This window comes from Nelumbo lutea, chromosome 1 (genome assembly GCF_056320005.1).
Source record: "Nelumbo lutea isolate HS-2025 chromosome 1, American lotus-T2T, whole genome shotgun sequence".
In the NCBI taxonomy this organism is placed as follows: Eukaryota; Viridiplantae; Streptophyta; class Magnoliopsida; order Proteales; family Nelumbonaceae; genus Nelumbo; species Nelumbo lutea.
The window spans coordinates 91,649,918-91,662,275 of record NC_142684.1 but is presented as its reverse complement, the minus strand read 5'-3'; the positions used below and the strand labels follow the sequence as shown (position 1 = coordinate 91,662,275).

Below are 12,358 nucleotides of genomic sequence, written 5' to 3'. Positions count from 1 at the left end.
ATCAAACTTTATATGGAATTACTTTTTTCTCCAAGCGATTGATGGCTATATAAAGCCAACGGGGACTAATGGCCAAACTCCAAACGTCCCGTCTCTCTCTCTCTTCCTTTTGCTATCGCACTTTTGCTAGTTCCAAACGGAGTCCTGACTTTGTGCCAACGGCGAAGTGACGTCAGGAAAGTGACAAAAAAGACTGATGGATACTAAGCAGGAAGGAATGCCCTAAACAATAAAGTTGGCGATTATATCCTATGAACGGCTCAGCACATCTCCGCTCACAAAGGCCCGTCCCATAATGCCCGACAGCATATCCCCGCCGTCTATTAAAAACGATAATATTAGAGATGATGATATCATCATTGGGAGCGGAGATGTAATCTCGGATCTGCTATTTAAAAAGAGCTCCTCACACTGCTTTTACGGTATATCTTAATTATATATCAAAAATATTTCCATTATACCGTGGGATATGACTGTGAAGTTGGTGTGAGGAGCACTGTATAAAGAGCAGATTCCAATTCCAGCCTCACGGGAGATCTGTCTTATTTTTCTTCTTTTCCACTTGGATGGAGTCTGACTCAATGAGTCCTGATCTCCTTTCAACAAAAAAAAAAAAAAATACAAATTCCACCACGATATATGTCCACGCATCTCATACAAAATGGGTCCCACAGTCTTATGGTGAACGGTGACTGTTGAGACACGCAAAAATAGATAGTATTGGGACAGTTTTTGCGGGAGGAGATCCCGATTCTGTCTAGGATCTGCTACTGGCAGCCTCGCACTACTCTGTATAGCAGATTATACAAAACAAGGTCGAGTTTGATTATGTAACCTATTAGGATTGAAATTGGCTTCAGTGCTCACATAGCTCGTATAACCTTTAGGCTCTGTTCACTTTTTGGTATCTAGGTAAATGTAATGATTCGAGTATGTTTTTTTTGGAAAAATACTTATTCGAGCAAATACATTTACCTATCATCTTTTATTTCCTAAGTAAATAAGGTAGTGATCATTTTAGCCATAAAAATTTATTATTAAAAGAGGTATTTTTGTCACATTCAAGTGTTGTCAATATTTCCACTAGATGGAAAAGTTATTTATCTACCTAAGAGATGGGTATCACTTACATACCCAGGAAAATAAACTTTCTTTGGTCCCCACATAAATCTGAAAAAAGAACACGAGATTCTTGGTCAATGGGATCTTGGTTCCCATCGACCAACTTTCCCCCAACGTTCTCTTAAAATCACGCATTAGGAATATGTTCGTACTTGTATGATTATTTTTTCATGGGAAAATATTTCAGAAAAGTACGAACAGGCCCAATGCAATTTTCTAAATTCCATTGTAGACTTATAAACATTCAAAATGTCAAAAACCCCCATTCTATATACCAACAACCACCCGTGAATTGACATCAATTCCGAGTTGGCACCCACCCCAACTATACTTTGGGCCTATGAATTCTAACCCTGGGCCGAACCATCATTCTCCCAAGATATTTCCTATGCAAGGCTACAAGGGACTATTTGAATAGTGTGACCATGGTCTTGCGAGCACTAAAGACGATTTCGTTATGATTTGGTCCAAACAGCTAGAGGTGTAAATGTCATGCCTGCTCGAGGGTAGTGCCGCCCCCCAAGGATAACTTGGGGGTAGGCCTGGCATGGCCCACAACCCAAGCCTATGTGGGCTCAGGCTAGGCCATGCCACGCTGGGCTTGGGTTGTGCCGCGGGCATGGGTCGGGCCTGGGCCATGCCTTGGGTGCGGGTTGTGCCACAAGTCAGGCCTTGGATGTGGGCCAAATCGGGCCAAACTGATTTCTTACCTTTTCTTTGCTTTTTTGTTTTTTTTTTTTTGAAAATTTTGATTTTTTTTATTTCTTTTCTATGTAAAAGTGTAAAACTAAAACATTTAAGAGCTTTGGGAACTATTTGAAAAAAATAAGAAATGAGAAATCTAACAAATAAATGAAAAAAAAAACTTAACTAAATAAGAACGGAATAACAAATTTGAAGAAAAATATGAATTTTATTTCATTTAAATTTGAATGATACAAATTACAAAAGATACAATGGTTGGATACTTGGAAGAATGAAATATGAAAATTGGAAAATGGAATAAATTATTAAAATATAAAAAATACAATATAGTTATAAATTAAAAATACAAAATTACACTGTTATACAGTAAATTTGAAAAAATGCTATACAATAAAAAATAGCAAATAAATTAAATAAAATTAAAACAAAATTTACAGTAATTTGAAAAAATGCTATACAACTATTCTCCATGAATCATGACTTTCATCATTTGCTTCAGGTGAAATATCGGGTGTAATGTCATGCCCTCCTTTGTCTTGTAATCTGTCTTCAGCATCCAGCCAATCTTTAAAGCAGATGTACATCTGTTTCATCATTCATACAATTTTTCTTATTGTCCAACACCGTAGTACCTATATTAAAACAAAACTCCGATGGAATTGTAGACACTAGAGGGGTAAGTAGATCATGTGCCATGGCGGCGAGAACTGGATAATTTTTTTAATGTTCATTCCATCATGCTAAAATATCAAAATTATTTGTTCCCTCACCTAAAGAAGAAAAACTTGCTTATAAATAAAAATTAAGTTCAGTAAATGAACTTGTTGTTGAGGTAGTAGATTTTTGTCGTTTACTTATTAAATAAAAAGGTTTTTCTCTTATACTACAGGGTTCAAGTACAGATTCAAAAGTATAAGATGCAATTGTACAACTTGTGAAATTATTTCTCGTTACTTCAAATTCATATAAACTGTACATCTCAAATAATAAATTATTAATTTCTTATTTTTTATTTCAATTTCAATATTCATATTTCCACAATATGTTTCAAATAAAATATTAAACCATCTTTCCTAATCCTAGGATCTCTAATATTGTAACTAAGTAATAAAAAGGAGATATGTTCTCCCAATATTTTTAAATTTATTTTCCATTATTTCAAAAATACTTTTAAATTGTGGATCATATCTATATTTTGCAAAACAATCACTAATCACCATTAATTGTTAAGGTAAATTACAACTAGTTAGATAATAAATACCCGATAATGTATTAGTTGCATCATAAAAATGTTTTAAAAAATCTTTTATACAAATTGTCATTTCCTAGTCTTCATCTAATATAATATTGTTAAGAATTTTTGCATTATAAAAATCAATAAGAATTTGTTTATAAGAAATACAACTTTCTAGCATAGCATAGGTAGAATTCCATCTATATTTAACATCTAATATAAAATGTTTATATTTTAAACTATAGTATTGACATAAATATTTAAATTATTGTTTTCTTGCTCCAGAGCTTTTAACATATATAATACAATTTCTAATTTTAGAAATATGAGTATAAATAGCATTTAAAGCAACCTAAATACATAAATTTAAGATGTGACATGAACATTTGATATGAAATAATTTACCATTTAAACATGGTTTTAATTGAGGTTTTAAAATATTTATTGCATAATTATTATTACTAGCATTATCAAAACTAATAGAAAATAATTTATTCTCAATTCCATAAGCTTATTAAGTATTTAAAATGCTTGCAGCAATAGCTGAGCCAATTTGTTGCCATTCAAGCCTATTAAAACTTAAATTATTTTATTTAAAAGTCATTTTTCATCAATAAAATGACTGATCACACAAATATAACTTATGTTAAACTTAGAAGTCCAAACATCAAAAGTAATTGCAACTTTAGAATTAAGATTTGATAACATACAAACTAATTTTTTTTATACGAATAAAAAAAATTTAAATTATCTGATCTAATAGTATTCCTAGAAAATTTTTTAAATCGTGGATTTATAGAATTACATAACCATTTTTCATGTTAAGTATCTTCAGCTAACAAAAATGATTGTTCAACATGTACAATGTATTTTGTTAATTCTTGCCACATTATTTCTTAAGAATATTTAAATGTACCCCCCCAATTTGTGTTTGTATTGTTTCTCTCCCTTTTTCTTCTTCTTTCTCATGGTTGAGCAAATGTTTGCCCAAATGACTAGTGCCATCCTTGCTACAATAACTAAAGTCTTTCCTACATTTTTGGCAAACAACTCTTTCTCCGTTCCCCTCAACCTCTTATACTTTAAGTATTTTCTAAACCGGGCTAACCAACTTAGTAGTCTTCTTTTTCTTTCCCCTAGTATCAGTACTAGGAGTAGTAGAAGTTCCATCAATATCAATAGCATCCATATCAGTGCTAACACTATCATGATACGACTAAATATCATCAACATTAAACATGTTGGGGAATCAGTTATGGGAGGTACCGAGCATTTTTTTTTTAATTCTAAAAAATAAAAATTAATTTAATTGAAATTACCCAGATTATCGGTTCAGAATCCCAACTTGATTTCAACGGTTGAATCCTTTCAACTCCAAGAGTCCAAGCCTCCCAAATTGCTAAATGATAATTAACTTGAGATACTTGAGCTAGTTAAGCAGAGCAAGTCTTCTTCTTGTTGAAACTTCAATAAAGTTGAGGATTAGAGAATCAATCAATCAGAGTTTAGATCACTTCAGACTTCAGAAAATATATGAGAAAATAAATTAAAAGAATTGTTAAATTGGTGTAATGAGAATGGCGGAGGATATGACTATTTATAGGAATTAAAAATAATTCAATTGCCAAAAATACATTGAAAACTAGTTATTTTTAGTTATTGTAATGGTATTTTGGTTATTGTAAAGTTATATATCACTTTATCCAAAATGTCCCCCTAAACTAGTTGTTATATAATTATTAGGGATATTTTTGTAAAAACATCAAAAAAACTGAAACTAACCATTGGGGGAGGGGTCTCCAACGATTAATTTTCGGGTGGACCGAACCACAGGCCCACGGGTCGTGCCGACCTGTGGGCCCCAAACCTCAGGCCGATCACAACCCACATAATCATGTCAGGCCTGGCAGCCCACATGCCGTCATGTCGAGTCGTGTCAGGCCGATCCAAAGTCTTGCCGCGACCCGGCTCGATTTACAGCTCTACAAACAGCCATATATTGAAAACATTTAATGATAAGGGAGTTGTTCTGGTACGGATGTACAGCTGCAATGGCTTGATAGGAATGAATCTGGATTGGATTTGTTATACGACACAGTTGTACAGTAGCATATCCGGGTTCCTAAACTAAAGCAAACGTTACCTGCAACCCTAACAACTCAACGACCCCCAGTGATTTTTAACACGCCAATGTATTATTAATCAGGCACCGATTTGACATGTTTTGTTCTTTTAGCCTCACACTGGTAAGCATGTTCAGTCACTGGGGGTCATTGAGTTGTTCTGCCACCAGCGTCGAAAGTAATGTTTTCTCTCTAAACTCAGATTTAGATTTATGAGTCAAATTGATAATGTGACCATGGACCAAAGAATAGATTTGTCAATCAAATTCAGGCCAATGGTCATATGGTTCATGTGCTCACTGCCTTTGGCTTATTCAATCTCAAAGCATTCAATTATTATCGTAAATAAAGTAAATCTTATAATTTATGAGTAATCGTCATTTTCCTTGACACAGTCTTTGGTTTGAAAGAAAAGGTAGGTAGTAAAATCATATAACTTATTAGTAACCATTTTCCTTTAAGTTGTTTTTGGTTTGAAGAAAAAAATAGGGAAAGGAAGGTAAAATATAGAAAAACCTTTACAAACCTTATATAGGTTTTCCTATCTTTTCCTTCCTTACTTTTTTTTTTTTTTTTAACTAAACATAGCCTTAGGGTGTGTATAGGTTTCCTTGCCTTTCCCTTTTCTTCCCTTTTCAGTGTTGAAAAACCACTAATGAATTCCCGTTGTAGGTCTTGAATTATCTACATGTTCCAAACTTTGTGATTGAATAGAAAGAAAAGCTTAAACTTAGCACTAATAATAATAAAGGAAAAAATATTCATACATCCCTTTTGAAACTAGAATGTGCATGTGCACTTGACAATTTTAGATAGTGGTGACGATGACAATGATAATAGTAATATGTGTCCAAACTTTTTCATAATTGTTTTATATTTCTATGAGTATAAAAATAATTCATACTTATTACACTTATTTTTGTTTGATGTATATGATGAATATATAATATTATAAATGTATCTAAGTGTTTTTTATATTTCTTTTTGTATTTTTTCATATTTTTATATTTTTATTATTTAATTATGACATTGAGGGTTGACTCATCTAAGCCAAAAGGTTTAATTGTTGACTTTCCACCAATTAGAAAAACAATTTCATTGTTGGATTAATTTTAAATATTCTGTTTTCAATTCCATCATCAATAGAAACAATTCTATTGTTTATCACACTTATTTTTTTTAAATATGATTAATATAAAAAATTGGAGATGTACCCAACTATTTGCTATAATGTTTCAGTATTTTTTATTATTATTTTATATTTTTTTTGTATTTTTATATTTTTTACTTTTTATTATTTAATTATGGTATTAACTTTCAATTGTTAACACATTTGACCCAAAAGGTTGAATTGTTAACACACCGCCGAATAGGAAAAAATTGTTTTCTTCAATATGAATAATAAAAAGTATTAGAGATGTGTCCAATTTTTTTCTATAACTTTTTTTAAATTTTTATTTATTTATGTCTTTTTTTTTTGTTTTTTAACTTTAACATCATGGGTTGGTCCATTTGACCCAAAAGGTTGAATTTCTAACCCACCACTTGGATGGAAGAACGATTTTGTCCTTGAGTCAGTTTTAAAGAATATGGGTTTTATAGACTCCAGATCTCTTGCCCACAATAACTCTGCCCACATCTAACCACAACACACTACTCCCATGCATTAGGAACATCTCTCCGTGCATAATACTATGTAGGAAGACGAGATGTTCTCCATGTGTGGCTGCAATGTTATGTGGGTAGGCGTGAGCATAGTTATTGTGGGCAGGAGATCCGGACTTGGTTTTATATTGTTAAAAATATTGGATTTTGATCTTATTAGTAGAATTTATTTACAAAAATACCTTAAATATAGGATTCAATGAGAGAGATTGTGAGTTAATGCCCTAAACATAGGACTTAATGATAAGAAATTGAATGAGGTGAAAAATATTAGTTCAAATGTCCTCAAAATTAGAAAGGGGCCAAATTCAAGGAAAATGGGTATCTTAGTTAAAGAAAAAATTTGCACATAATTCATACTTTTAATGGTACTATAGGTTAGTTAAAACTTTTCCTAATTTTCAAAGATAAAATCCTTTGGGCATTAAATGGAAAAAATATTCTTCTATGCAATAAATTTCAATAACACCCTCATGTAACAAATTCTAAAAGCACTAATTATTAGGGGTGTCAACAGTATTCAAAAATCCAATTTCAAATTTGAGATTCGACATAATTGAATCAAATTCGAATAATTTGAATATCTAATTGGTCGAATTCAGACCCAATAGCTAATTAGATTCAAATTCGGATATGACCTGATTCAATTCGACAAATATCCAAATTCAACCAATTATTTAATTCTTATATATAATATATATAATATATTAAATATTTAAATGTTTTATATAGTTTATATATACTAATTAAATCATATAAATAATTTATATATTTATATATTTTATATAAATAAAATATATATTTTATATATTTATTAGATACCTAAAATAATTAATTGGTTGAATTTGAACCAAATTGAATATTTAATTGAATTCGAATTCAAGTATTAATTTTCAATATCTGTCGGATATTGAATCGAATTCGGATGTCAAATTTTCTAATTGGCACATTTAAGATTCAAATTTTCACAATATATTTGCCCATATTGGCTGATATGCATCATCCTAACAACTTGCTAGTACAGGAAACATAATGGAAAGGGAGGACTTGTTCTTTTTCATTGTTTCAAGCTCATATGGATGGTGTGTCATATATGTATTAGGTGTTTTGGATGCATACCAATCAATACGGTGCGAAAAATAACAATGCAAAAATGAAAAATAAAAGAAAGACAAAAAAAGGCTTCTTTCCTTCTTTGGAAGCCTTCTTTCATTCCCAAATTCTTCAAACCCTCTCTAGACAACACCAAATCTCTAGATCTAAGAAAATAAATAAAAAAATCCATCAAAACTCAAGGTATTTGAAGATTTTTCATCCTTGGTCAAAAGTTGCAAAAATGGTATGATTTTCCAAATGTGATTAACGATAAGTACTAAATTGGCACATTTTAAAAGTTTGGGTATTGAATTGTCGCATTTTAAAGTGGCAGTAGACCCAAAGAACAGGGTACTAATTGGGAATTTCCCCTGAAGGAAATAATAAACTTTTCTTATCCTTCACTAAGACTCCAACATAGCCAATTAACCATCCCCTCCCAGCTAATGTTTGAAGTTTGGACAATGATTTTGGACATGGATGCCATTCAATTCTGTAAAAGCTTTAGAAAAAAAGAACTTAAAACTTCAGAGGAAGCATGTAACGATGATATAAATTTCATTTATCACTCTCTTTTAGTCTTAATGATGCAATTACTTCTATTAATAGGATGTGGATCTAGAACTGGGTTATAGTGTGATCACAAGGTATTCTCTACTGTGCCAGCCAGATGGTACAGAGATAATATACAAGAGTCCACAAGACTAGGAAGATACAGCAACCAGCATTGTTTTTGCGAGTCTTGTTAGCAAACTTATCATCAGTCAGTCTTTGTTAAAAACTAAAATTGACTTAGGGGCTGTTTCATAACAGCTGAAACGGCTGAATTGAATGACTTATTGCTTTATTTCTCTGTGGATAAAACTATCAAATAATAAAGTATTTGATGGCTTAGTAATCAACCCAACTTCGGTTTCAGCTGTTAAGGAGCTCCCAGCCTCCTTAAGAACTTATTCAGTACAAGCAATAAGTCATTCAGTTCAGTCATTTCAGGTGTTATCAAGCAGCCCCTTAGAGGAAGTTCTTGCCTCTGTAGGACTCTTCAAATATTCCTGGGGATCACTTATATTTCAGAAGATGTCTGATCAAGTGTAACTCCTTTGAGCATGTATCTTTTTGTAACCTTTGCCACAAGGCAAATATGCAGCTTTCACAGCCAAGGAAGCACTGGTTTCTGAATTGGTACTAACTAGGTGGTTATGACACCTATCTTCTAATTTCTAGTGGATAAGCAAGGAGAGGCCCTTCCTTGGGTCCTTTCTTCCATTTCCCTTTGATTTCTCCAATCTGGTTTACCATAAGAAATACATAAACAGAAATTTTAGCATCACAGTTGTTCAGAGTTTCTTCGAGTGAATTTATACATGGATTAATTCATGAATTACAACACTTTGAGTGCTTGCCATCAATGTGGAACAAAACAATGGTGTTCATAAAAGGATCACTTTCTGTCTTCACAATTCCAAATTTTTATCTACAGCAGCACTCAAAGTAGAGAATGGCACAGCACCAATAACACTCTCTCTTTTCTCTCCATTCCTGAAGAACAACACAGTTGGGATGCTCCGGATCCCATATTCTGTTGCAATGTTTGGGCACTCATCAGTGTTGACCTTGAAACACACAATCTTGCCAGCATACTTCTTTGCCAAGTCTTCAACCACAGGTTGGATCATCCTACATGGCCCACACCATGGTGCCCAAAACTCCACCAGAACTAGGAGTTCACTTGCAATGACAGAATTTTCCCAGCTTTTTTCGTTCACCACTCGAACTGTAGATTTGATGTTAAAAATATCCATTAGATCTAAAGAATAGTCTTCATTACACTGTCAAGGAGAAAGATAAACTATCGATTGAATAGTCATAGTTTTAACAATGATGATAATCAGTAGCATTGGCTAACTGCAATGGATGTCAAATGTCATGGGATATTACACTTGACACTCAAGTTAACTCAACAAAGCCTTATCACTATATGGTTTCAGGCTTTCAGCCAAGCAAATCCTAATTCACTGCAAACGTCAACTGGATTGGTTCCATTGGTGTTATCCAGATATTAAGTTCTATTGTCAATGAAACACTTTCATAAACTGTGTATAATTACATAAATAAAGACGAATGCAATAAAAAAAAAAAAAGAAAACCACTGTAACTTTGACCAGCTTATCCATGATAACAAAGTATTTAGGCATTAATACTTGTGAATTGTGATTCTATTATGTCAAGGTTAAGTACTGTAACGTTAACATTTTAAGGGCCTCTATGGGGCTCCAAGTAGAACTGTTGAACTGGGTGACATCGATAACTTTTTCTCTAACCTTCTTTTACTTCTTTCTTGGGTCCCATAATTCCAATCCAATGAATGCAGACAATAATTCTTTGAGGAAACAGAGAACAATTATAGTTTGCAACTAATAATCAAGATCAAGCATATTCATATTTTAGTAAATAAATTAATAAACAGTACTGTGAATTCTTTGGGCATCTGATATTGAACAAAGAATGTTAGTTGTAGGACCTGCTAATCACTAAAAAAGCAGTGAAATCCATATGAAAATCAGGCTTATGACACTCCCTTCCCCCCAACACTAGTCATAGAGTCAAGTTTCTTCTCTTTGTTCTTGATATCAATCTTTTGTTGGCCCTTGAGTTAATCTTGAACTATTATAGGAGAAAACTGATTTCTAATTAGATGCAGATTACCTATTAGCAATTAGATTAGAACAAACAACCGAAATAACAAAAATAGATTCCCAAATTGAAAGAAAAGAAGAAGAAGAAATCATCCTCTGGAAGTAGAAAGGAGATGATGAACTCACCCTCATCTATGACTTCTCCGGCTTTGCAGACAATTCTGGATCCACGGCATCTGTGATCAAGAGAACGGGATAAAGACGAAGATGATGATGGTGCTGAATGAGAGAGGGTAGACACCTTCAACCCTTTGCATGTCGGCAAATTGAACCTTTCCCTGGAGGAAATTGAAGAGAGAGGATGTAAAACAGAAGCTCTAGTTGTAGCTGCAATGGAGTTGAACTGGAAATAGGTCTCCAGGGCCATTTTCTTTCTGGGGTTTCACTGTTTCAGGGGGGATTGAAGCCGAGGAAGAGGGAGGTGAATGGGTTTTCTTTGATTTTCAATTCTTATTTCTTTTAGTGGATATTCCTGTGAAGATCGTGAGGTGCTCGAGTAAGCAGGAGTTCATGTGGATGATATTTGTCAATGCATGGTCCACCAATTTGAATTGGTATCTCCCGCTACAGAATCCAATCGAGTGGTTGTGGTCTGCCGTCCTTTTGGCTGTTCTCATGAGTCATGGCACATCTTCTAGCCAAAGATGAAATGAACACCATTGGATAAAGAAAATTAAAGATGATCATCAGATATGTAGACTTTCTTTCTGTTGACCGCCTTTTCCACGAGTGTGTTGACTTGCTTCAGTGCGTCGGGCTAAGTGGCAAACCCGCACCAACTCGTCTGAGCATTTAATCGGGTTAACCAATCAAATGGTGGGTCCCACTTTTAAGGGCATGGTATAGGAGGGCAGTAATTGGAGTTGGAAATTTGGCAGATATGAGGTCACAATCCACCTGCAAGATATCCATCCTGGGAAGTTGATTGGATGGGATGAAAAGTTGGATTTGAGATGATGATCCTACGCATCCATTGCAGGACGTTTGGATAACAAAATGATTCCATCGTTTGGACTCATGCAGGGCGTCATCTGCCAACCGTTAGATAGGAATTAGTGGTAAAAAGTGACCGCAGGATGTGACAAGTGACAACCATGGAGAGGTGGGCTGGACTTAACATGGACCTTCACGATACCCCGTAGGCCCGTATCCATGGGCTGGACCAGATATGGGCTTTTCTAAATCCAATCAACCCCGCCAGCCCTCCTGACCTGACAAAGCAAAAGCAGTATATGGACCTGATCTTCATTCTTCGGTATGCTACCAACGAAACGCTTCCTTGTCATTTATGTTCGACTGCAATGGATTGTTGGGTGTGTTTGTTGGAAATAGATTTGAACTGCTTTCACACTCAAAAGAGCGTTCTAGCTCCCATAAAGAGACCAGATTAAGTGTACTTGATGGATGTGGTAGAGATGTTTAATCAATAATAACACTCCACCTCAGCGCTAAAGCATATATAACCACACCCATTGCGATCTCTCTGCATTCATGGTTGACGTGGGGCTTTCCCATTCCCAGCTTCAGTTATATTTGGATGAGATACTATTAATATAGTTCACAATGACAATGAATTGTTTACATGATGATTGAATGTTTATTTTATTATTTAAATTTATTTATTTTTAGGGTCTGATTGGTTTATAGTTGGAATCAAAATCCTCTGGAATCGGAGTCGAAATGGTCAGTTCCCATAATCTGTTTAGTTTAGGCATGAA

At 33.8% G+C, this 12,358-nt stretch overlaps 1 protein-coding gene across 1 annotated transcript; it reads right to left on the bottom strand.

The window, feature by feature from the left end:
- Positions 1-9,235: 9,235 nt before the first annotated feature.
- LOC148876116 (uncharacterized) lies at positions 9,236-11,161 on the bottom strand. Its single transcript, XM_088966130.1, has 2 exons — positions 10,767-11,161; positions 9,236-9,718 (listed from the first exon to the last, which is right to left on the bottom strand). The coding sequence occupies exons 1-2, from the start codon at positions 11,005-11,007 to the stop codon at positions 9,399-9,401; spliced, it is 561 nt and encodes a 186-aa protein (XP_088822256.1). The 5' UTR covers positions 11,008-11,161; the 3' UTR covers positions 9,236-9,398.
- Positions 11,162-12,358: the final 1,197 nt, after the last annotated feature.

Coding starts and splice junctions, on each gene's coding strand:
- LOC148876116 (XM_088966130.1), bottom strand. CDS start 11,007: ATGGCCCTGGAGACCTATTTCCAGTTCAACTCCATTGCAGCTACAACT. Junction 9,719..10,766: donor CGGAGAAGTCATAGATGAGG/GTGAGTTCATCA, acceptor TCAAATCTACAG/TTCGAGTGGTGAACGAAAAA.